Source organism: Ambystoma mexicanum, chromosome 3p (assembly GCF_040938575.1).
Source record: "Ambystoma mexicanum isolate Mex_15411 chromosome 3p, UKY_AmexF1_1, whole genome shotgun sequence".
Lineage (NCBI taxonomy): Eukaryota > Metazoa > Chordata > Amphibia > Caudata > Ambystomatidae > Ambystoma > Ambystoma mexicanum.
Genome location: NC_090925.1, coordinates 1,048,644,956 through 1,048,670,679, shown reverse-complemented (window position 1 = coordinate 1,048,670,679; position 25,724 = coordinate 1,048,644,956). Strand labels below are relative to the sequence as shown.

At 49.2% G+C, this 25,724-nt stretch overlaps 1 protein-coding gene across 1 annotated transcript in view; it reads right to left on the bottom strand.

The window, feature by feature from the left end:
* ERGIC1 (endoplasmic reticulum-golgi intermediate compartment 1) overlaps positions 1 to 25,724 on the bottom strand; it is a 556,793-nt gene that overhangs the window by 265,042 nt on the left and 266,027 nt on the right. The window contains exon 3 of the mRNA XM_069652409.1: positions 9,902 to 9,974. Coding sequence (XP_069508510.1) covers positions 9,902 to 9,974 — 73 coding nt within the window. The remainder of the gene's footprint in view (positions 1 to 9,901; positions 9,975 to 25,724) is intronic.

Below are 25,724 nucleotides of genomic sequence, written 5' to 3'. Positions count from 1 at the left end.
AGCACCCCACACTCGCTTAATAACAACCTCCGAACCATCTGACAAATTTGCCCCATGTTTGTTTTGGTGGGGCTCATGCCTGAAACACTTCAAGCTGATATGTCTACGGAGTCAAAATCTATTAGCAAAGAATGTTTGTGTAGTATCTTGGAGTGGCATAAACATCAGGCAGGACAAAGTAACCATTCCAGAGCCAGGTATGTATGAAAAAGGTAGGCTTGCTTTATTGTTACAGATGCAGGTAGGAAGGTAAGTAAGGAGAGCAGGTAACTAGCTTCTACTCCCTCTGGCTCTCTCTGCCTCTCCCCCCAACCGTCATCCCATGGAATTCCCATGCACCCTAGGTTCCAGGTCTCATTCCACATGCCAAGCTATACACTTAGTGTGACTGACACACAGACACAGACACAGACACACACACCCCCCCCCCTCCTTCCTCAAAGGAAGAAAACGGAAAACTCTCCACACGTGCACAAGGATAACTAACTTACCGAGGAACTAAAACACCTTCTGTCCTGGTCTCCCCCCCAGGACTTCAGGGTTGCCACCCCCAAGCACTGACTGCACTCTCTGAGCAAATAGACTTCACTAACACTCCCAACTACCCAAATAACTATAAAGAACCTGGCTCCTTCTAGAAGGGCCTGCCACGCCCAAACCCTAGACCGGCCACATCCATGCACAACCTCACCCACAGTACAGAGTACACAAAGGATGAAAAATAGTGCTTGCTAAAAATTTCAGATTAGAATTTCAAAATAAAATATATAATCCACTAAATCACTTGCCAGTGTTTAAAGCTAAAACTGGTCACAACCTGTCCACAAGGTCATCTAACACAAGTCAACTCAAGACACTTAACTACACTGGCATATCACTCTGCGTGCCTAAAATAAAACATGCTCAACTAATTATCCAATTAAGGTGTGCCAAGGAAACTATATTCCTACCACTCAATAGGCACAATCTGGGAACACAGACCTCAAGTAAAAGCTACAACCGTTGCTCCTACACGAACAATACTCAACTACACTGGAGTTGTTGGGACAGATGAGGGCACCTGCCACACATCTTCCCCACTGCACGGGCCAATCCCCACACAGGACAGCGCAGCTCTATTAAAATGCAGTGTTATCGACTCAATGCTTATGATTGATATGAAGTAATCTACTCAAACATAACCTCAGCACAAGCTACAAACCATTTTTGTTTTTTATTCACTATGATGGGTGAATTTAGAGAGGATCCTTTACTGATACGATACAAAAAACAGTGCACTACTTGTACAATACATACTTGAACTTAAACTACTCCTGCCTATATCTTGGCCTACCTGGGCAACAACTCACTGTAGGAGTACAGAGTTAAATGTAATGTTACCAACACTGGAATCCATAGGGGCCCGGGAAAATATCCCCAAATATGCCAGGATACACAGATTTACACATTGAAAATACCAAACACTTGTTGCTTGAATGCAGGTCACTAGTGACCATCTGAAGAAGGTTCTTAATAGCGTTTGATCTGGGAAGTGTTAACTCAGATGCTACATAGCAAAGATATGAGTGGGGTAACCATAATATGTTTCATCTTGTGAAACTCTGGGCATACATTAGGTCAGTACTAATGGAGTGTATTAACGGGCTTGGCAATTTTATTAATTTTAAAACCTTTGTTTGCTCATTACAAATTTTATGTCAAAGTCATTTTGATACAGCAAATTAATTATCTTGTTTACTTTCCTTTTAAGGAAAAACATATTTTGGAGATGAATTGAAAGTCTTATTAGACTGTTACATACTAATGAATAATCTCCAAAACCTTCAATTGGCTGGCAACCAAACGGCTATTAGAATTAATGAGCAACATTGCTTCTTGAAATTTCAGAATTGTCTGGGGAATGAGTGGAAAGGGGAAGGCGGCACCAGATGAAAATGATCTAACTAAAAGTCTTTTGGGGATTCCCCTAGCAACCCAGGCCAATTCTGTGCCACAAGCCAAACAGTGGAACAGAGTGTTGAGGTAAGAGGCAAAAAGACCAACTTTCTGCCTGTCCCTCTGATGGAACAAAGAGTAGAATGCATGTAAAGTGCCTATGGGAGGAGTTCCCATTCATGGTTTTAGTAGGAAAGATGGCAGAGAAGATAATTTGAGGAGCCCAAAAGGTGGCAGGTCTACGGAGGAGATCTATGGTCCATTTGCATCAAAAGGGGCCAGAGGGAGACCTGGTGCTACCCTGCTCGTTTACAAAAACCACAGCCATAGTGTTTTCCATAAGGATAATCACCATCCTGCACTGAAATATTCGGCAGGAAGGCCATGAGGACCAGCAGGATCACTCCAAGTTACAACGCATAAGCTGGATGACCTTCCAGGAGCAAATATAGTGCATTTGAAGATGCCTTAGGTTCAGCCCCCTGCCCACCCACAACCCAGCAGATTACCTAGCAGCAGTCCTAAAGATTACTGAGGGTAAAGGATCTGTAAAGGAACCACACCACCACCCTCCCACCATCATTTTGTTCTTCAGGCACCATCACAGGAGATCTGGACTAACTTCTTGGGGAATCCAGGGAACTGTAAGTGGTCGAGTGGAAACTCGAGACCAGGATGCACCCAAGAAAAGATGAAGCCTCTCCCATCTTTATACTGACAAACCAAACTATTGGAACACAAAGGGCCAACAAGCCCAGACGCATCTGGAATGACCAAGCACAAAATCCTGCTTGATTGAGGAAGGGAGACAAGTAATGTCTGATATTCTCTCTTGGAAAGGAAAATCCAAGCTAGTTCAATGTTCCAGTCAAAGCCTATAAACGTCAGGTCTCATGAAGCAATCAAGGAAGACTTCTTCAATCAGGGTTTCTGTCAAAGTGAAGAACAAAACCAGGAGGTTCTGGTCACCTAACAGGGGAAGGAGCCTGAATTAACTAGTTGTCTAGGTAGGGCAAGATGTGGACTCTTAAGCGAAGGGACACAGGGCAGAGATGAAACCAAATGCAAGTTGGTACTCCTGGTTGCCACTAGAGTGGGATGCCAGCCAGGGAGAGGGGCACCGAGCTAGAGCATTTAAGAGAGGGGAAGACCGAAACAGTCCAGTTTACTTGGAATGTTTGCATTGTAAAGAATCTGGAATAATAACTGGAAGCCCTCTCCATCAGGGGAACCTGTTCTATGTCCTTCATCAGAAGGTACTTAATTTTCCTGAAAAGAGAAGTGCACTCCCAGAAGAGCCACGATCTAGAAACCACACCTCACTGAAGACCTGACCCAGGTTTAACATGGACAGTCCTTGGCATGAAGAGCTATATAGTTTGACACCACACTGAGGTGGGGCCGACCCCTAAACTCACAGCTTGCTTTTCTAAAGTCGAGCTGGAGGAGTCGGAGGCATGGGAGGAAGAAAATCTTGCACCAGTCTGCGATTGCTTTCTGTGCTGTAGGCTCATAGGCCTGTCCAATTGTCTAGTCTTCCTCTCCTGGTGACCATAAAAGCCGGCAAAGAATGTAAAACTAAATTACTGTTTGCAAGAGGCCTTGAGAAGTTTTAACTGGCATTATAGTTGGCACAGACAAGTACTTATAAGTCATAGTAACAGCCGCCCTCATGTTTAGCTCATTTGAGCTACGGAATACATCAATGCGGTCAAGCTGTAGTTTAAGTATCTTATCTTACCTCTGTAAAATGAGTTGCCTGAAGCCAGGCTTTGCGTTTATTGCCAGCCCACAGAGACATTTGGCAAGCGTCTTTATACACATGGCGAACTGCCGATTCCAGCATGACCTATGCGATTATCTGGTCATTGCCCGTTGTGCCGTGAACTGGTTTACCATGTCCACAGAAACTGTCCATCAAAGTCTGAAACCTCCCTCCAATGCTTTTATTTAGCCGTAGAGAAGAGGATGTCGGCATTAACCCACTGTCGATGCAGCCCAGAGTAAAGTTGCACCTTTCTGAAAGCATGAAGTACCTGATCTTCTTTTGGGGGAATGGGTTTAGTGCCAGGCACCCCTTTTCTGAAGTTTAAGGACGGTACCTTTGATTCCTCAATAAGATTATTGGTCACCTGTGAATGTGGCTTTTGCCACACCTTTAGGTCTCAGCAAGCTCATCCCTCCCACGGAATACCAAACTATCAGTAGACTTTAGGTAGAACTCTCCTGCCAAAATGCTGTATTTACTTTAAGTGAAATTTGATAGGGGATATCAAAGAAATCCATAAGGCCCATAATGTGCTCAGGGAAAACCCTTGCAAACCAAGGTACTTCAAGTCATCCAGAGGATCTTCTGTAGGGTCTGAATGACCGGCTGAGATTGATCTGGCAGAAGTGTTGTCACAGGCTGAAAAGCATCAGGCAACACTAGTCCAGAAGAGCATTGAAGGAGTGTCCCAAGGATGGGTAACAAGTTGTGGCATAATCGGTGGGGCAGAGGATGTTGTAGGCAGTGGAGCAATGCCAGGCAACAACAGTGAAGGATGCACGGCAGCACATCCTTTAACATGTCTCTAAAATAGTCCTTCATGGGACCAGGAAGCATGAGGTTGTGGAGTAATTTTGTGAAACCTATCCTTAGAAAAGAATATGCTCTGGGCTGGAGGAGTTGGCAGACTGGTCTATGGAAACCAGCTGCTATGATAGGAGAGACCAAGCCAAAGGTCAACACATTTCAGTGAAGAGTAAGCATGTGGATACGAGCCAGTGCTACAGATCCTGGTAGGAGCTGGTCAAGCCAGACAAGTATTGATGGTGTGCCTACCCAGAGAGGCACTAGTAAGAGGTCCATGGCATGGGTGGGGTGAGCAGATTTGAAGACTATGCAGTAGTGACAGAGGATCCAATAGTTGCCTCCTCATCTCAAGCATTACCCATTTTCTAAGGGATTTCAAGGGTGACACGCCACTAGTGAATCATGGGGTTTTGGGCAGGACTAAGCAACTCCCAGAATGCAACCAGTAAAAAGAAATGTTTACAAAATAAACCGGATAACTGCAGCATTAAAGCTGCATTTACCCTTTGGCGTGCTTCGGTTGTTAGCCCCCAATGTGGGAACATCAGGTTATGCCCCACCATTTGCTCACAGAAGAACATTGGGGCCATTTTTGGTATTAGCTCTTAAAAGGGAACCTCGGTCGTACAATCAGTCTTAGCTCCCTTGATAGGGACATCAGGGATGCCCCTCAACTCCCCTCTACCCTCCACCTCCTCACGCAGTGAAAAAGACTTAAACTCTATAGGGAGAGGCTCACAGCAGCTTCCCCCAGACACATTTTGTCTCACCGGGCAGGATAACCTTGTGCCTTTTCTTATCAATTAATTTCTGGGATAGGGCCAGAGGAACTGTGTAATCTCTCTGCCCAGCAATGAAGCCTTTGAATGAAGATTCTTACAGTAAAGGCAAGCAACCCACTGTTGCCCTACCCCTGAGCATCCCTCAAACAAATGAAATGGGATAGACAACATGAATTGAGGAGGGAAAAAAATAAACCTCGACCTAGCATAGAGAACAAGACATCAAACTGAAGGATGTGAGAATCAAAACAATAACAAATCTCTAGTGGGAAAAGACGAACATTTTTGGAAAAAGGAACTAGAGAGCTACAAGCGTTCATTCGCCATGGAGATAAAAAGAAAAACATGAAGGACGAGGGAGGGGAGGCTGTGGCTGGTGAGGCGGTGTCACAGATCAAAATGCGTCCAGTTTTGCAATGGACATTGTAAGGAAGGCATGGTATCAAGATAAAACAGACAAGTGACCACAGTTCAAGGGAGTTTGAGCTCTCACGAGGGTGTGATAAACACCTATCTAAACCTAAAGATGGGTGCAAGCTACGACCATCAAATCATAAAGAAGGCAGTCCTAGTGGAGTCTTGTCAACATAAAAGGGCCTACACTAAAAAAACCTATTGCCAATCCTTCCTGCTAGTTACAGATAGTGTGGGATAACAGTCACGAAAAAACATGTTTTCAGCACAGGACAAAGTGGTTCACTCAAGAATAGTACACTCTCTGGGTTCTTTGGCACAAGGACACTGTTCCATTGCCAGCATTTGGGCCTTCTGTGCCCAAGTCTCTTACATTATCCAAGTCTCTTGATTCAGAGGGCCTGATGTACCAAAACAAATGAAAAGTTCCTTTACAAATACTCAGTCAGGTGAGTCACTCTTCACCCAGGGTCCCCCTCAGCCGGGCTCAGATCGCTTTTACACAATTAGTCTCCCTCAGCAGGGCTCGGACCAATTTCAGTTCGTATTAGCATCGAAGACTTTCAAATGTGCATGGTTTAGTTTGACCATTGCAAGACCACTTCGATTTCACAGTTTAACGATTTTACACTCAGTTGTATAACTGAGCACCCACTTGGTGCCGGACCATTCTGTTTATGGTATCGATCTTGGATATTCAATTATGTTGATGTCATTTATCGCATACGCCTCATTCTTCTTTGCAGATTTCTTCATACAATGTTGCCGCTCGGAACCTTGGTTCCAACACAGACCAGTCTGTCATCAGTCTCCCCGACTCACCGGCTGTGCGGACCTAACTGGTGCGCTGCTTTGATGTGGGAGTCAAGGACAGTACCACGGCACCAATCGCTCCTCCCCGCATTAGCCATCGATACAGGAGGGCCCTGTGTACCTTCAACACACACTGCACCTTTCTTCAGCTTTAATTCCAGGTCTTATGTTTCTTATTCTCGAGGGCTCTTGAAAGTCGCGGTTCTGCTCCGAAAAGGTCAAGGGCACTTCCCTCCTTGCAACTCTATGGTCTTTCAGTCTTTCTCCTCGTATTAGACTGCCATCTCGGAACTGCTGCTTCGTGTGTTTTGCCTTGCTCCAGGTGTGCTTTCGTGCTCTTCCTTTTATCTGGGTGGGGGGGGAAGTGTGATGAAGTCAGGTGTGTGTAATTATCAGAAATTAACCGACTCTACCTGACCCTTGTGTTCATACATGTCGGTATACGGCTCGGGTGTCAATCCATTTTCTCTCACAGTGAGCTGTCCGTGAGAAAGTGTTTGTGTCGGAAAGGTGGGGGGTGAATTCCTAAGTCCTGATAGGATGGGGAAAAGGTGTTGGAGGAAAGGGGATATCGCGCATCACCGTCCGTTGTCCCATTCCGTGAAGACCCCTCATCCGGGTAATCCTCCTGCACTGGACCACCCACAGGAACTGGATCCAAAAGCGATGGCCTTGTCCTGGCCCACCTGGATGACAGATCCCCGGGGACTAGCTGGTGAGACACCTACTGGTTTCTCACATGAATTAGGGACAAAACATATAGGTACTTCAAAAATGTATACATAACTATTGCCTTTGGGCTAACGGAGGAAGGGACAACTAAAGTCTAAGGATCAGTGAGGAAATGCCTGAGAGGTCTGGGTGGGGTTACAAGGGTAGCAGAGTTAGGTGGGGTGGAACACGTACAGCTTCTCTGGTCCTCTGGCTATATTTTGCCATCTTGTCATTGCACTTGCGCTAGAGAGGAGTGGTGCGGGATAGTTGGTGAAGGCAGAAGTTGGCCCGTCACAGGTTCACCTGTGAGTCCACGGTTTGTCCACTCCACAAAGCCTAGATTGCATGCACATTCCATCGCCAAACTGCTGCTCAAACATTCTGACAACATTGATGTGACATCACAGTTGGCATAAACAGGGGGTTAATCATGCAATTGGCCTAACTGCTAGCCAGTCATTATCCGACGTGCAGTGCAGTATGCAGAGCCTGACACGCTTGGACTTGTCGATTAGTTTTTATACAACTCAGAAGAAGAAAAAGAACTTGCCTCAGTGGTGCCAATCTTAGGGGGTGTAAACACTTCCCATTCACTTAATAAACCATTAAAATAAAACAAATCCACAAATCCTTATGAATGATTTCAAAAGAGGACTAATGATCTGAACATGTAAACCAATAACGATAATAGAAAAGTGACTAAAACATGAGGGCAGACAGGAAGCTCCAACTATTTTGTGTCATCTCAGTTTCAATTAAAATCTCTCCCCATGTGCTCTTCAGGTTGTTTCACCTCAATCTCACACGTGGCCTGTTTGCCACAGGTTCAGTTAACATGGGAGTGAGGTTTTTGCTACAAGTGGCTCAAGGAACCTCCCATAGGAGTATGGTGCGTTGAGGTGCAGAGTTGGGCAGAAGATCAGGCAGCTGAAGCAACATAACAAGCATGGAGTGACGTGTAAGTGTAGCAGTCTGGACAGGTCCTTGGTGGCCTCAATGGTTGGACTGTTGACCTATAGCAGAAAGATGCTGACAGGCTGTCACTGCAGAGGGACTCTGGGTCCACGAGGGGTGCAGAGAAGGGAAACCAGCAAAAACCACATATGAAGTGGAGGGAATTCAGGTATCGTTCAGGTATCGGCAAAAGAAGGGAGGGACTGTTAAAACAGAAGAGGAAGACATAAGCAGTGGAATAAAGGGGCAGAGTCATGATGCAAAGAGACAATCTGGTGCACCCTCACACGCAGGACATTGCCAAGAAGTCCCACTCCCAACTCTTCCTTCTCAAAAAGAATTATCCCATTTCTCACTTTCCCCCCAGAAGCTCAATGTTTCCGAGCCCTGCTTCTCTTTAGGCTTGACTATTGCAACAGCCTCCTCCTCAATCTACCTTCTTCCACTCTGCGACCCCTTCAGCTAATCCAGAATAGAGCAGCGAGAATTATCATTGGCCTTAAGCACAGGGACCACATTTCTCCTGCCCTAAAAAGACTCCACTAGCTCCTGGTTGCTGCACGTATCAAATTCAAATCCCTCTGCATCATTCACAAGGCTGTCTGGGGGCGGGAACCACACTATCTGCAACTCTTTCTCATCAAATAAATACTCTCCTTCTAGACTTCTACGCTCCTCTGGCACCAACTCTGTTTGGAAAGTGTTTCGCTAAACAGAGAGCAGGACACTGCTCGCTTTCCTCAGCTGGATCCCTCCTTTGGAACAGCCTCCTCCTGCGTCTTAAGCAGGACCTTAAGTTCTGAAAGCATCTCAAGACTCCTTTTTGTCTTCCTTCCCTTCTTCCTTCCTCTGCTAATTGCAGTTGGTGTGATTGGTGTCCTGGACCCTTATGCATCCTCTGGGCCTCTGACCACTCACACCCAATGTCCCCAGCTTCCGTCTTCCTTTAGCACTTGCCTCGGCACACCCTCTCTGCACTGGAGATTTGCACTTTCCACCAAATGCGGCTCCTGGCCGCATAGCACTTACCATACCTTGCACTTCATTTGCGGCTCACCCTTGAGCAATGACACCACCGCACCTACCCCACTACCCTCTTCCTTGTTGCATTTGCGCGTTCTGAATACTCACAAGGCATATCCCAGGTTCACTCCCTGCACACCTGTCGGCGCTTTGAAACAGAATGTATTTCCTGTCTAAGCGCATAACAAACAAAAAATAAATTAAGTCGTGCTTTGTGGAGCAGTGGATTGATAAAGTAGAGGCCTGAAGCATGCTCAAGCCAGACCTTAAAGACAAAGGGTTGCTGTATTTGGTAGCAAGCCAGATCTGCTTAGGAGACAGTTGGCTTTGGGCTGGCATAGGAAGGAGTTTCGTGTAATAACTAGGTCATACCAATCAGCTCCATGAACAAGAGGCGGAGTGGTCTGCAGGACGTTACTGAAGCACAATACACAAACTTCATAGAAGCCTTGGTGCTGCAAGACCACTATGGTTATAATTTGGCCCAGTAAAAAAGCCTAATGAGCTAAGCTGGTACTTCTAAAACGCCAACAGTGCTGGGGAAATCATTCACGTGGCCAACATTGCACCTGCCCTGTCGAACCTTTAAGAGGCACGGCTCGGCATGGAAATACCAAATTCCTCTACAGGCCAGGCAGGCACACCTGGCTTCAGACCACCTAGGCATACTGAAATGGTAAAATATACTTACATTTCTGTGGTGATAAATCCTGTGAGCTCAGAAAGGAACAGGAAAGTGATGAAGAGACAGCAGCACACTGAAACTGAAGAATAAAAACATATCCATATATTAGGAAGATCGGGGTCTATCTGTTCTGACAACCCTTCATTCACAACTGACGAAATACTGGGCAAGTAGCATCATTTCCATGCCATTCAGAAACACTCAATAGCAGTCTATAACGGCAGGTTACTGTTTTGTCAGCTTAATTTCGTTTCCTTCGTCGTCCCATAAAACACAATGTAATGAAAAAGGCGCATACTCTTTTCCCAGCCGTTTCAGTCTGCAGTCAGGTGGGTTTTTTCCCGCAGTCCTGCCAGTTTATTTTATAATAAATATGATTCTTATTTATGTAGGTACTGATAAAGGCAACAATTACATTTTTACTAGTTTACATTATGCACAGGAATCAAATTACACACCGTCCTCCTTAGCAGTTGTCACAACATGGAAGAGTCCGTATTAACAAATAATTTAAGGTTTACATTCTGCTCACTTTGCACAGGATTTCCAGTTTGCCCCAAGAACACCATACAGACGATTTCCATTTTATTCACTTAACACTTTATTGCCGCCTCAACTACCTGCTCCCAGCAAGTTAAACATGTGCTTGCCGGTGCCAGAAAGGAGGAATTCTAATATCTTCTCCAATGTTCTCCAGGGCAATGAGCCTGCAAGCAGAAGTGAACACAGCAGGGAAGGAGTACAGGCTCGGACCCCAAGCAGCCTCGGCTACTGGCTTGCAGGCTGGCTGGCGTGGTGTGGTGTGGTGTGGTGTGGTGTGACCTTCCATTTAACTTTGTCAATTTCTTTATTACACACATACATTTAGTGGTAGTCTCAGGGGAGCAATGATCCATTTTGACTGTTCTTAGTTCTGGAACAGTAACTAAATTCACATTGTTAGGGCTTTAACTGGGGCAGGGCTAGCGAGGGTTGAGCCCCAGAATTCTCCAATAGGTGCTCGACAACTGTATCTCTGCCAGTGATGGCCGAACGGACTTCTTCGACCCAACATCCTAGATTGCTAAAGTAAATTAAAGGACTGGCAATTCAGATATCCCAAATAGATGTAAAGATCAACCACGTTTTGAATCGTGCCTGTTAGACATTTGAAATTAGACTGTTTCCCCACAGTGAACCGAAGGAAGACTATAGTTTAATAAATGTTTTTTTATTTGTGCAATATATTATAATACATTCTTCTCATTCGAAATATGTAATAAAATATAAGCAAGAATCATGGATTTCCTTGAAAAGTAGTGAGGGATAACCGCCACATCACACCACGAAGCTTACTCTCTCCTACATACCAACACTCATCTAGAACACAGCGATACTATGACACATTCGGTATAGATGTTCTCATACTAACACCCGCCGCATACTCCCCATCATCCCGAATTATCATCAGCTGAGCACACCGCCAGCATAAGTGTCTCCTCAGGCCTAAACGCAGCCACAAAACAGTCTGGGCGTCATCCCCCAGAATGAACACATGCCTGGATAAAACAGGTAGAGTGGACGCGACAGACAGAGTGGACGCGACAGACAGAGTGGACGGGACAGACAGAGTGGACGGGACAGACAGAGTGGACGGGACAGACAGAGTGGACGGGACAGACAGAGTGGACGGGACAGACAGAGTGGACGGGACAGACAGAGTGGACGGGACAGACAGAGTGGACGGGACAGACAGACAGAGTGGTTGAAATCAGGTAGAGTGGACGGGACAGGTAGAGTGGTTGAAATCCGATAGAGTGATTAAACAGGAAGTGTGGATGAAACAAATGGAAGCTACTAAACGGATGAGTGGATGGAACGGATGGAGTGGATGGAACTAATGTAATGGAAGGAACAAGTTACTTACCTGTAACTGTTGTTCTCCAGCATGGGTCTGGCATGGATTCACATGCTCATGAATATTCCCCGTCGTCAGGCTGGGAATCCTCAGTAAAGAAAAAACCAGTATCAGTTTCGTTTCTGATCTGTCTTTCGTAGTAGTAACCAATCACTGATCTCTGCGTCATACTGACCACAGCCAATGACTGCCCTCTACCTAAGCCCCGCCTCTGGCAGCCATCTTCAGATTTGGTAGCACGTGAAGTGGCAGTATGACCAAGTGAAGAGCCGCAGAGGGGTAGGCGGGACGGTTCGCATGTGAATCCATGCCAGACCCATGCTGGAGAACAACAGTTACAGGTAAGTAACTTGTTCCTTCTCCAGCATGGGGTCTGGCGTGGATTCACATGCTCATGAATAAAGAATACATAGCAGTACACACATGCACAACCACGGGAGGTGGCAAAGGCTCAACATTAAGCATTACATCAAACTCAACATTAAGCAAATCTTACCTCTTCACCAGGCTCACCTTAGACGAACAGGTTGCGCAGCACTGCTTGGCCGACCCTGGACTCCTCCCTGGAATCCCGATCGACGCAGTAGAATTTCGTGAAGGTGTGCGTCGACCTCCACGTAGCAGCCCTGCAGATGTCCAGCAAGGGCACACCAGATAGGAATGCCGTGGTAGTTTCGATCGCTCTGGTGGAATGGGCTCTCGGACGGCCAGGCAGGGGTCGGTTTGCCAACCGATAAGAGTACATGATACAGCCGGAGAGCCATCTGGAAATGGAAGCCTTCGAGAGAGCCTTCCCCCGATTACAGGTCCAAAGTTCACAAAGAGTTGTGACGTCTTCCGAAAACACTTTGTGCGGTCCACATAGAACTTCAGCGCTCTAGCCACATCCAGCGAGTGCAGAGTCCTCTCAGCCGGCGACGAAGGCGACGGGAAGAAAACAGGCAACACCAAGGGTTCGTTGAGGTGGAAGTCCGACGGCACCTTGGGCATGAAGGAGGGGTGCGTCCTGAGCACTACCCTCGTGTCGTGAAAAGTCAAGTACGGGGCCTTGTAGGAAAGGGCCTGGATCTCTCCCACCCATCGTGCGGAGGTGATGGCCACAAGAAACGCTGTTTTCCACGACAAGAACTTCAACGTGGCCGAGTGCAGAGGCTCGAACGGAGGTCCCATGAGCTTGGTCAGCACCATGTTGAGCTCCCACGCCGGGGCCGGAGCCTTCACCGGCGGGAACAATCTGAACAGTCCCTTCATGAACTCTTTCACCAGACGATGAGATCACAAGGACGCCCGCCCCGTGGTTCTGGTGTATCGGGAGATCGCAGCAAGATGAATCTTGATGGACGCGTGCGCCAGTCCAGCTTTGGCCAGCGTCAGTAGGTACGGCAGTACTTGGGGAGCCGTAATCCGCAGAGGGTTAATCTTCTGTGCGTGGCACCAGACAGAGAACCTCTTCCATTTGTGTCCGTAGCATTTAAGAGTTAAGGACGCCGGTATGTCGTATCCTCCAAACTCTAACGCTGCACGAGCCATGCCTGCAAGTTCAGCGACTTCGGGTTGTGATGAAGGATGGCGCCTCCTTCCCTGGAGAGCAGATCCACGTCCACTGGCAGCTTGATTGACGGGGACGCCGACAAATCCAGAAGGTCCGGGAACCATATCTGCCTCGGCCACGCAGGTGCGACGAGGATCTTCCTGCACCGTGACCTCTTGAGCTGGTTGATGAGCCGGATCAGCAATGGCAATGGAGGGAACGCGTATAGGAACAGGGCCTCCCAGGGGAACGAGAAAGCATCGCCCATGCTCCTCGGCTGGGGAAACCTGCTTGCGAACCTCCAGCACTTGGAGTTCGCCGCCGTCGCGAACAGATCGATCTGGGGTGTGCCCCACCGTCGGAAGAGGCGGTCCACTAGATCCTGTCGTAGTTCCCACTCGTGGCACGAGCGCAGCTCCCTGCTGAGTGAGTCGGCAATGGTGTTTTTTATCCCTGCCAGATGAAACGGCACCAGAAAAATCCTTTGGGTGACGGCCCAAAGCCACAGATCCTGCGCCTCCCTGGACAGGGCTGGGGACCTGGTTCCGCCCCGTTTCCTGATGTAGAACATGGTGGTGGTGTTGTCGGTGAAGATCCTCACCACCTTGCCCTTGAGGGACGGAAGGAAGGACCTGAGGGCCCAAAACACTGCACGGAGCTCCAGGACGTTGATATGGAGGGCCTTCTCCGTCGGGAGCCAAAGGCCTCTCGCGTGCAGATTCTCAGTGTGCGCTCCCCACCCTTCCAGGGAGGCATCCGTGGTCACTGTCTCCTGGTGGCCGGGGGTCTGGAAGTCCATGCCCGCCGTCAGATGTGCGCGGGTGCCCCACCACCGGATCGCTCGTCGGAAACTCTTGTTGAGTGTGATCCTCTCCTCGAAGCTGCCAGTCGTCTGGATCCAGCGCGCGTCCAGGAACTCCTGCAACGGGCGCATCCGGAGCCTGCAAAGGGGGATGAGGTAAATGCAAGAAGACATCATTCAGAGGAGGGACTTTATGGACCTCACTCTGGACGCGTCCGCAACACCTTGCCCAGAATGGCCCTCGTCCTTTCCTCCGACGGAGAGGCCAGAAGCGACACTGTCGAGCTTCGCTCCCAGAAACAGTGCGTCTTGCGCGGGCACCAGGTGGGACTTGGCGTAGTTTACGGAGAATCCCAGGTCCGTGAGAAGTTGGACGGTCCTTGCCGTGTGCTCCACGGCAAGCTCCCTCGTCTTGGCTCGGATGAGCCAGTCGTCCAGGTAGGGGTAGACGTGGATCCCCTCTCGGCGCAGCTGCGCCGCCACCGGTGCGAGGCACTTGGTGAACACCCTGGGTGCCGACCTTCGTCCGAAGGGAAGGGCTCTGAACTGATGGTGACACCCTTGGACCACGAACCTGAGAAACTTTCGGTGTCCCTTTAGGATGGGAATATGGAAGTAGGCATCCTCCAAATCCAACGACGACAGGAAATCGCCCTCCTCCAGCTGACCCAGGACATGTTGAAGGGTGACCATCCGGAACTTCTGTGCCTTGATGAATTTGTTCAGTCGTTGTAGGTCCAGGATGGGACGCCATCCTCCCGTCTTCTTGAGTAAACTCTGGAGCCCCGAAGCCTCTTTGGGACGAGCTCGATGGCGCCCTTCCTGAGCCTCGCCTTTACCTCCAAGAGAAGTTGAGGGACGTGAAGTTCTTTCCTGGCCACAGGGGGGACGCGCGGGCACCTTCTTTGAAACTCGAGCGCGTGACCCTGGGCTAGGGCGTCCAGCACCCAACTGTCGGTGGAGATGGACTCCCACACGCTGATGAAGCTCGCCAGCCGGCCTCCCACCGGGGTGCTTCGGCCGGTTCAGTCCTGCTTCGACGAGGCTTTGCCGCCTTGACCTCCTTGGCGACTACGGCGGGGTCCGCCTGACTTGCCTCGTCCCCTGTAAATTTCCTGCGACGACGAACGGGCCGCTTGACGGTAGGTGGAAAATCCGCCGCCGGAACCTTTGGAGGCACTCTTGCCTCCGCCGCTCCGAAAGGGCGGCCGCCGTTGCTGGAGAACCCCAAGAGCCCGGGCCGTCTCCGTGTCTGCTTTGATGGCTTAAAGGGAATCGTCCACTGTTTTCCCAAACAGGTTGTTTCCATCGAACGGCATGTCCAAGACTCTGGTCTGCATGTCTTGACGGAAGTCAGTAGCCTTGAGCCATCCACGCCGCCTAAGGCACACGCCGTTGCCCAACTGGCGAAATCCAGTGTCGGCGATGTCCGTTGCAATCGTAATGGCGTGGTCCGACGCCACCTCACCTTCCTGCAAGATCTCTAGGGCATCCGCCCTCTTGTCATCCGGTAGGAAGTCCAGCAGGGGGGCCAGTTTGTACCACAGCTCCCTGTCGTAGCGGGCTACGATAGCCAAGGCGTTGGCCGCCTTAATCGTCGTCGCTGCAGATGAGATGACCCTGCGTCCCATCGTATCCAATTTCTTTCCCCTGCCGTCTGGCGGGGAAGTCGACGTGGAGGCCGCACCCCTCCCTCCCCCCCCCCCCGCTTTCTACCTGGCCGCCGCAGAGACGACGGAGTCCGGGGTCGGCTGTGCCCGGAGGCACAAGGGGGCCGCGTCCGGGACCCGGTACTTCTTCCCGTAGCGATCCCTTCTATCCGGCGTTGTGGATGGGTTCTTGAGGAGGGGGAGGCCCTCATCCCAAATATCATCCAGTAGAGGCACGGAGAGGACCGTCTTCCTCTTGGCCTCGCGCCGTTGATAAAGGAAACCTTCCTTCTTCTCCTCCGGGCAGAGCTGGAAGAGCTCGGATGCCCGGGCGATCATGGAGTGAAACGATCCAATCTTGTCGGGCGGGGAAGCCCGGGTGGGAGGTGCGATGGCAGATCCTCGTCGTAAACCTCGTTGTCCGTACCCGTCGCGGCCGTGTCAGTCCCTGTATCATCCCCACGAGTCGTGGACAGGGAGGAGGGCTGAACAGGGCACAATGGCTGAAAAGGAGGTGGAGGGTGAATCCTTCTTCTCTTAGGGGGAGGGCTCCCAGAAAGGCCTGGCTCCGGGTCCCCCGTCGGGAGCGGTTCCTCCGCTGGTGGTAACAGCAGTCTCGTCCTTATCTCTGAGCATAAGGACTATATAGCCAACAAAAAAGCCGCCGAGTTGTCTTGCAGCGCTGGTTGAGGGGAGTCCGACGGGCGGTCAGGGGCCCCGTCGGCACCCTCGACGATATCGTCGTCTCCTACGTCGGGATCCCTCCCGACGGGCTGGTCTTCTTCCACGCCAACGCCATGGCTTAAGACCTCGATCAGCTCTTCCTCAGAGGTTGAGGCCGAATCCACGACAACCTCCTGCCCCCCCTTTTTCTTCTCCGTCGGAGGTTTCACGGGGGTCCTGTCGATGGGCATAAAAGAGGACTCCCTCCACGGTGGCAGGGAGACTGAGCCCCGAGGTCACCACCACTGGTGTAGCCTCCACAGGCTGAGCCAGGGCCGCCGCGACTGTCTCGATAGAGGCCTTGGCCGGATGGATTAAGGCTTTCACCACCTTAGTTGCGCTCACCGCCTTCTCCTTGGGGGCGGGGGGGACACTGCCTCGCTCTCCCTCCGATGGGGCCTTCGAGCTCGACCGGGGCCTCTCCAGGAGCTTCGCCGGGTGCTCGGCCTTCCTCTTACCCGAACCAGAGCGTTGATGGTGCCGGGGAGGATGCGCCCTGCCTGGCGCCCGTAGAGCCCGACCGTTCGGCGCCAGCGGACTCGCGGTGCTTGGCCTTGTGTTGGACCCCCGTCGTCGGGGCGTCCTCAAAGGTCTTAGAAGACCGCTCGGATTTCTTCCTCTTCTTCTCGCCTGACGGGCTCTTCCCTTTCAGCTAGTTGGCGAGACGTTGATGGCGGTCCTTCATGGTCCGCTCCAACATATTGCCGCAAAACGCACAGTCCTTCTCCACGTGCGTCTTGTCCTCATGTAGGCAGTAAAGACAAAAGGAGTGTTCGTCCTCCTTAAAGACATTCTGAAGCTGGCATCCAGGGCAGACCCTGAACAGCTTTCCGGGCGTCGAGCTTAGCTTCCCTTCTCCTGGGCCATGTCCGAGATGGGCCTGAGAAGCTTCTGGAGTCCTCCAAAAGCGTAGCTCCACAAAATCCTCACCCTTGAGGGGCGTAGACGAATCCGACACGGGTCCCCGTTGATCGGATGAAGAATCGGTGGAGCTTGAGGCTCTTTTTGACCGAAAAAAAAATCGAAGTTTTTGAGAAAAAACGTGAAAAAATAGCACTAACGCTCGAGAGCAATAGCACAAGGATCCCAACACTTGAACGTGCGGTAAAAATCTTAAGATGGCTGCCAGAGGCGGGGCTTGGGTAGAGGGCAGTCATTGGCTGTGGTCAGTATGACGCAGAGATCAGTTACTACTACGAAAGACAGATCAGAAACAAAACTGATACTGGTTTTTTCTTTACTGAGGATTCCCAGCCTGACGACGGGGAATATTCATGAGCATGTGAATACATGCCAGACCCCATCCTGGAGAATGGATGGAACGGATGGTGTGGATAGAACGGATGGAATAGACCGAACAAATGGAGTGGATGGAATGGAATGGATGCAACAGGTAGAGTGGATGGGACAAATAGAGTGGATGGGACAAATAGAGTGGATGGTGTGGGATGTTTCAACCCACTAGTCCAGGCCCTGCAACATTCCTGTGCGCTGCTTGCATCAGGAACATCAGAATGGCCGCTGGAGAGCATTTTGCTAGCTAAAAATCATCCAGAAGTGCGCAGGAAAAATCTGAAAAATAGGCTGCCATCCACTTTTGCCTATGTTAGTGATAACACAGGAGACCACTGCCAAAACCCATCACTTGGCTGCCCACAGAGCAAGGCTGATTGCAAAAGAAACAGAGCTGTGTGAAAATCAGTTTTTTCTTGGTTGTCAAATTTGCAAAAATCATGGCTCACAAACTACCCAAAAGATCCAACCTCCTGTTGGGTGTTGATCATTCTACTGCAAGAATCCACATAAAAATATAATGTCAGCAGAAGAACAAGTTACTTCTTACCTTGTAACGTTCTTTCGATGGGATGTTCCTCCGACGTATTCCTTATCTTAGAACTCTCTTTCCAGCTTTGCTGGCCTCGGAAATTTTCTCTCTCTAGAGGGCGCTGCGCGTTGACGAACACCGAGTCGATGTCCCTCGACAGCCGCTGTATCGACGTCAACGTCATCCTGCCTATAAAGGCCGCGCGCAGTGTCCGTTGCTCAGTTCCGTTTTGTAGCCCACAATAATTCTTTCTGGACTCGACTAATCACCCTTAAGGAGCGTAAGCTGCAACAACAAGGGAAGTAGTACTGCGGGGATGGATGGGAGGGTCGATAAGGAATACGTCTGAGGAACATCCCATCGAAAGAACGTTACAAGGTAAGAAGTAACTTGTTCTTCGAAGGGATTGTGTCCTCCGACGTATTCCTTATCTTAGATAGGCTCCCATAGCAGTATTCTGTTATTGGCGGTGGGAGTACTGACTTCATGCTTCCTCTTATTGATGAATAGAGTGCAATACTGCCCTTCCAAACCTAGTTTCCTGACTGGAGGAGGAATCCAAGTTGTAAAACCGTGTAAAGGTATGGACGGACGACCATGTGGCAGCCGCACAAATGTCTCGAACCGGCACTCCTCTTTTGAGGGCCGATGAAGCTGCGATACCTCTGGTCGAATGAGCCCTAAGATTTTGAGGGGGCTCTTTTCCTGCCAGTTTATAACATTCCAAAATGGCTAAAATAATCCATCTGGAAACAGTCTGCTTAGTTATCGGTAGCCCCAGGTTGTGACCTGCGTAGCCTACAAACAGCTGGTCTGCTTGTCTTATCCTAGCCAGTCTACTAATGTAAACACTTAAAGCCCTTCTTGGGTCCAGCCTGTGTAACCTCTCTTCCTCTTTCCCCGGATGGGGAGGAGGATAGAAAGATGGAAGGGTAATCTTCTGTGTGATATGAAATTCAGAAACCACCTTTGGGAGGAAATTAGACTTCACTTGCAGAACAACTTTGTCTTTGTGAAAGATTGTATGAGGGGGTTTACAAGAAAGAGCTTGTAACTCGCTCACCCTTCTAGCAGATGTAAGTGCTACTAATAAAACAGTATTAAGGGTAAGAAATCTTAACAAACAAGAGTGGAGTGGTTCGAAAGGTGTGCCCATCAGGAAAGTTAGGACTAAATTTAAATCCCATAGGGGAACCTGGAATGGTCTTGGGGGATAAACGTTAGTTAACCCCTTTAGAAACTGTATTACCAAAGGTAACTTGAAATAGGATGGTTCTTCCGCAGTGCGCTTAAAGATGGATAGCGCTGCGAGATAGCCCTTGATGGTGCCAACTTGAAGGCCTGAATTTGCTAAATAAAGTAGGAAGGACAAAACCATTGGTGTACCACATGCCTTCTTGCCGAAAGCAACACCTCCATAACGTCATCAGGGAGGTCCCAATCCTTGTACCTCAGCCTTTCAGAAGCCAAGCGTGAAGGTTGAGGGTTTTGATGTCTGGATGGAGAACCTCACCTCCCTTCTGTGAGAGCAGATTCTCTCTGAGTGGAAGTCGAATTGAAGGGCAGATGGACAAGTCTAGGAGGTCCGTGTACCACGTTCTCCTGGCCCAATCCGGGGCAATTAGGATCATGGTTTTCCAGAATCTTCTCAACCTCCTGATCATTTGAGGAATGACAGGGACTGGTGGAAACGCGTACAGGCGTGGAAACTCCCAGTCCACTATGAACGTGTCTCCCAGAGCTCCTCTCGGGGGAAATTCCCTTGAACAGAACAGATCGCACTTCCTGTTGATACTGGTGGCGAACAGATCCACCTGAGGGGTTCCCCAAAGGGCGACGATCTCTTGAAGGACTTCCTGAGCTAGTTCCCACTCGTGGGAGACTGTTCTGCCTGCTCAGAGCGTCCGCTGTCAAGTTCTTCTCTCCGGCTAGGTGAACTGCCGATAGAGATTCCTTCTTGGATTGCCCAAAACCAGAGCTGGATCGCCTCTCTGCACAGAGGTAGTGATCCTACGCCTCCTCTTTTGTTGAGGTAATGCATGCCCACTGTGTTGTCCGTCATTATCAGGACATTCTTTCCTTGTACAGATGGCAGAAAAGCCTTCAGCGCAAGTCTGATGGCCCTCAGCTCTAACAGGTTGATATGTAGTCTGGACTCCGATGGAGACCAACGACCACTGATGGTCAAGTCGTTGGCGTGGGCTCCCCACCCTGTGAGTGAGGCATCCGTGACTACTGTTATCTCCGGCCAAGGTTGCCAAAACTGCTCTCCTTTCAGAATTTTCTCCCGACAGGCCCACCACTGAAGGTCTCGAGCCACCCTGTCTGGAACCTGAAGAAGATCTGTCATTCTCCCTGAGAATTGTGACCACTGAGTTCTCAGTGCCCACTGGAGAGATCTCATTCTCAGGCGAGCCTCTGGCACTAGGAAAATGCAGGATGCCATGAGGCCTAGCAACCTCAAAAAGTCGAAGGCTGGGAGACGTTGGGCATTTTGAAACTTGGTGACCATCTGTAGAATATCTTGAGCCCTCACCTCTGGTGGCGAGGCTTTTCCCAGGGAAGTGTCCAGGATCGCTCCGATGAACTGGAGTCTCTGCGATGGTATCATTTGTGACTTCTTTAAATTGAGGGGGAAGCCCAGTCTGTGAAGGGAGTGGCAAACATGATCTAGCTGGATCTGAGCTTGTTCCGAAGATACAGCTCTGATCAAGCAATCGTCCAGGTAGGGGTAGACGTGAATCCCTTCCCTCCTTAGACTTGCAGCCACTACCGACATTAACTTGGTGAAGACCCTCGGGGCAGAGGTCAGCCCAAATGGCAGCACTCGAAATTGATAATGAGAGTTGCCAATTGCGAACCTCAGTTATTTCCTGTGTTTGAGGTGGATTGGCACATGGAAATAAGCGTCCTGAAGGTCCAGAAATACCAACCAGTCCTGGAACTGAAGGGCCTGAAGGATCTGAGAGAGAGTTACCATCTTGAATTTGTCTTTCCTGAGGAATTTGTTCAATTCCCGCAAGTCCAAGATGGGTCTCAGTCCTCCGTCTTTCTTTGGTATGAGAAAGTAAGGGGAGTACCAGCCCTTGTTCCTCTCCGCTACAGGTACCAGTTCTATGGCACCTTTCTTTAGCAGGTCTAAAATTTCCTGCAAGAGGAGCGGATCTGGAACTTTTTGAGAGCTGATCCCCGGTGGATGACTCTGAGGTATGCGTAGGAGAGGCAGGCAGTAACCTTGTGCAACTGTCTCCAATGCCCAAGCATCTGACGTGATAGCCTGCCATTCCGCCAGATGTTGAGTTAACCTGCCTCCTACAGGTGTCTTGTGAGGGAAGTCCTCAGAGTGGTTTTGGGGCGGCTGATGCAGATGCCGATGGTAAAGAGGCACCTGCTGTTGCTGCGTCTTTTGAATATTTACCCCGTCCACCTCGGGTAGTTCTTTGTCCCCTTTGAGCTGGTCGTAATCTACCTCTTCCGAATGCGGAGTAGAAGCGAAAAGACTTGCCTCTCGCAGAGGTTCCTGTGGGACGAAAAGGTGTCTGACGGATTGCAGCGCCTAGGGATTTTGCTGCTGCCTTTGATGTTTACAGTTCTTCTAAACTGTCATCCGCCTTTTTCCCCAAACAAAGAAGAGCCATCAAATGGCATGTTCAAGAGCCTGGCTTGCACATCTGGGGCAAAACCAGACTTTCGCAACCAAGCAAATCTCCTGGTTGTTGTACTTGCCGCCATTGCTCTGCTGATACTGTCAGCAGAATCAATGCCCGTCTGGAGGGATTCGCATATAGCATCTTTACCGTCCTTTATGATATTTAGGAACGCCTCCCTTTCTTCTCCCTCCGGGATGCAGTCAGCCGCTGTAGAAGCACACTCCCAAAGTGTATGGCTAAATCTAGCAAGTAGCATTAATAGATTTTAACGCCATGCTACATGCCGAAAAGACTTTCTTAGCCATAGCATCGTATTTTTTATCGTCCCTGTCCTGTGGGACGGTAGGGTAAGCAGTCTTGATGTCAGTAGAAGATGCTGCCTGTACCACCAGACTTTCTGCAGATGGGTGTTTGGACAAAAACTCAGGGTCTGCAGAAGATACCCTGTATTTAGTAGACAGTTTTTTATTTACTGCCGGGACGACATCTGGGGTTTCCCAGTTCGTCATTATTTTTCTTTGAAGAGCTTTATGAAAAGGTACTACAGGATCCTCCTGTGGACCTTTATCAAGAATATCCGTGAGGTCATCCTGTTGGAAAGCCTGTGAAGGTGTTGACCACCCCATAAATTCTGTAATCCTGGCCATTAAGGCTCTATAAGGGGTTTCAGCATGCTCCCCCGGGGCTGGCCTAGCGAACTCCACCTCTGGGGAAGTGTCTAAACCACTTGCCTCATGTAAGGAATCATGGAGTTCCTTTAATCTGCGTTCCTCTGAGGATAATTCCTCCTGAACTGGGGTTGCAGATCCCTGCAACTCAAATGTCTCTTCTTGGTCAGACAGTTCTCCCTCTTCCATAATTGAGGACATTGTTCTCAATTGGTCTGAGCTCACAAAGGGTGTGAAACCCATCTCCAAGGCAGAGGGTGCCAAACTTGTAATCGGCCTCGAAATCGTCGATGTCGTCGACGCCGAAGGCTGCGAACGTGGCGTCGAAAACAAAGGTGGGGGCCTCGAGGTCCTCGATAGAATCGGAATTCTGCTTGAGGATATCGACAATCTCGACGACATAGTCATCGAAGACCTGGGAATAGCCACTGGGTGTGCCGCAACCGTGACTTTCCTTGGCGTTGACGCCGGTGTTGAGGATGGCGTCGAGTCGACAGACCCATGTGTCGAAGGTCTCTTCGACAACGGCGTCGAAGACACCGACCTCGGCGTCGACGGAACCTTCGAAGAAGGATTCGAGGACTTTGCTTTACTCGAGGGTTCGTGACGCGCTCGAGAAGCTGCCTTCGCCGGGTGCTGCGACTCGCAGCGTTTTGGACCTTCGGGTCTTTCGACCAGAGCATCGCTCTCGGCAGTCTTCGAGGGGGTCGAGGCCGCTTTCTCGAAGACGCTCATCATATTTTTTCGGAATTCCTCCCATTCAGCCCGGGAACTATGTTTTGTGGGGCAAGGGATTCTCTTAGGTGAAACAGAGGAAGAGGAGGACGAAGAAGGGGATCTTCGGCGTCTCCTTCGAGTGCTTCGATCTCGAGGAGTGATGGGACCCGCTTCGAGACCTGGAGCGCGAATGGTGACTAGGAGACGAATGTCTCGACTTTGTCGAGGAAGAAGAAGCTTTAGAAGTCTTACCTTTTTCCAGCTTCCCCCTACGCTCCTTCAGGGCCTTAGCTGTCATGGACATACAGTCCTCACACTCCGAACAATGGTGTTCAGCTCCCAAACACCACAGATAGACCCTGTGAGGGTCCGTTAGCGACATCTTTTTTCCACAGTCTCAGCATTTTTTAAAGCCGGACCGAGGGGTTGTCGGTTCAGACGAGGAAGCCATCGAGTATGGATCGAATATCTCGAGGAAAATGGAATAATATCTCTACGAAACTGAGCAACGATATTCCGAGGCACTGAGTAAGCGCTGAAAAACGGAACTGAGCAACGGACGCTGCGCGCGGCCTTTATAGGCAGGATGACGTCGACGTCGATACGGCGGCTGTCGAGGGACATCGACTCGGCGGACGTCGATGCGCAGCGCCCTCTAGAGAGAAAAAATTTCCGAGGCCAGCAAAGCTGGAAAGAGATATCTAAGATAAGGAATACGTCAGAGGACACAATCCCTTCGAAGTATATGTCATCTGAACAAAGTCCACCTTTGAAGATGGTTGCTGGAAAGAAATCTGTCAAAAATGTATGCAATACCGTTACTCGCCTCTGTCAGACGCTGGCGATTTCTAAATCTGACAGGAGAAGCTGTGTCTCAAAAGCTAAATATGCCAAGGAAGGGATTTCCATCAAATGCAATATAGGGTGCCACATTGATTTTCATGTTGAAAAAGACAGGAATTGAAGATATGTTTGCTTATTTTAAATTTGTAACTGTAATTTTGCACAAGGGACAATGTTAAAATGGACTATAAGGTAACCTGATTCAGCTAAACATCCAAGAGATTTCCCACACTGAGCTTCAAACACATTCCACACCTCCTCCCTAAACAAAGCAATCTTTTCTCCTGTGCTCTGCTGAGTATCTGACAGGCAAGTGTGAAAGGAAATGGGAGGGGCACTCTGGCTGTTGCTCTTGGAAAGAGACAATGGAGTCCTTGAACTGAATGGAAATGCTAATTCGGGTGTGACTGACATCAACTGCCCTGGCAGGAAGACAAGCCATGTGACTCTCTGACTCAGCCAAGCTTTGGAGGCGGGCCAGACTGAAAATGTGGATTTGAAATTGGTCTAAAAACATGTTTAAAGGAAAAGACTTATAAAATATTGTACCGAACTGACAAAAATATGAAATTTAGAGATTATTAAAATGAAAAATTCGCTCACAGTTTAAAACTAATCTGGAATCTGTGTGACATTCAGAGACGGTACCACGAAATTTGTAATATTGTAGCTATTGTGATTATGCTAGGAGCATGAAAAATTACAGGAATATGCCCAGACGGTATGTGCATGTATGTGTAAAAAAATTGTACAGATCCGAAAATGTGTAACCAACCAAAAGCGCAACAAATTGTCATTTATGAACCAAAACTCCTAGGAAGATAAGATTTTGACAGAAACGTACCTTAGGCAATCTGTGATGTATTATTAACAAGTTGTGCATATTGAAAATATGCTTTTTGGGAAAAATAGATTTTCTGGGTAAAAGCAAAGGGGAGGTTCTTCCCTAGATTGTAAATGGCAGCATCACTCTGACACATGATGACACCTCATGACACACTGTTCCTTTCTCAAATCAGGGGACAGGGAAGTCTCCGACTTATCAGATCCTTAGAGGGTTGGGCAAAGACAATCAGCCTCCCCACCCACTTTGGAAAATGGATAAATAGGGACAGCTGAGGGCAGGAAAGACACACTTTCACTCATCAACTGATCCACTGGCGAAGCACCCTGCAGGAAGATCCAGACTCCAGAACCTAGATCCAGACTCCAGAACCCTGAAGCAGAGGCCCAATCCAAAAAAGCTGAACCCTTTTCAGCAGGCCTTTAAAAATCTTGCAAACCTGATTTAACCCCTAACTTCCACCTAACTGATCCAACAGCCTGGCTGATCTGTTTTGCTGCTACTGGCCAAGAACCATGCTAGAACCCAAGATCCAGATCAATCCAGCAGAGCTGTAACCCAGAACCCATCAGATCCAGTCCAAGAGGCTGTGCAGACCAGAGTGCCTTGCTGAGAGCAGAACCCAGTGCCTGAGACCTTTCCGGTGGCGAGCGGCGTCCAAGTCAAACCTTTGACCAGAT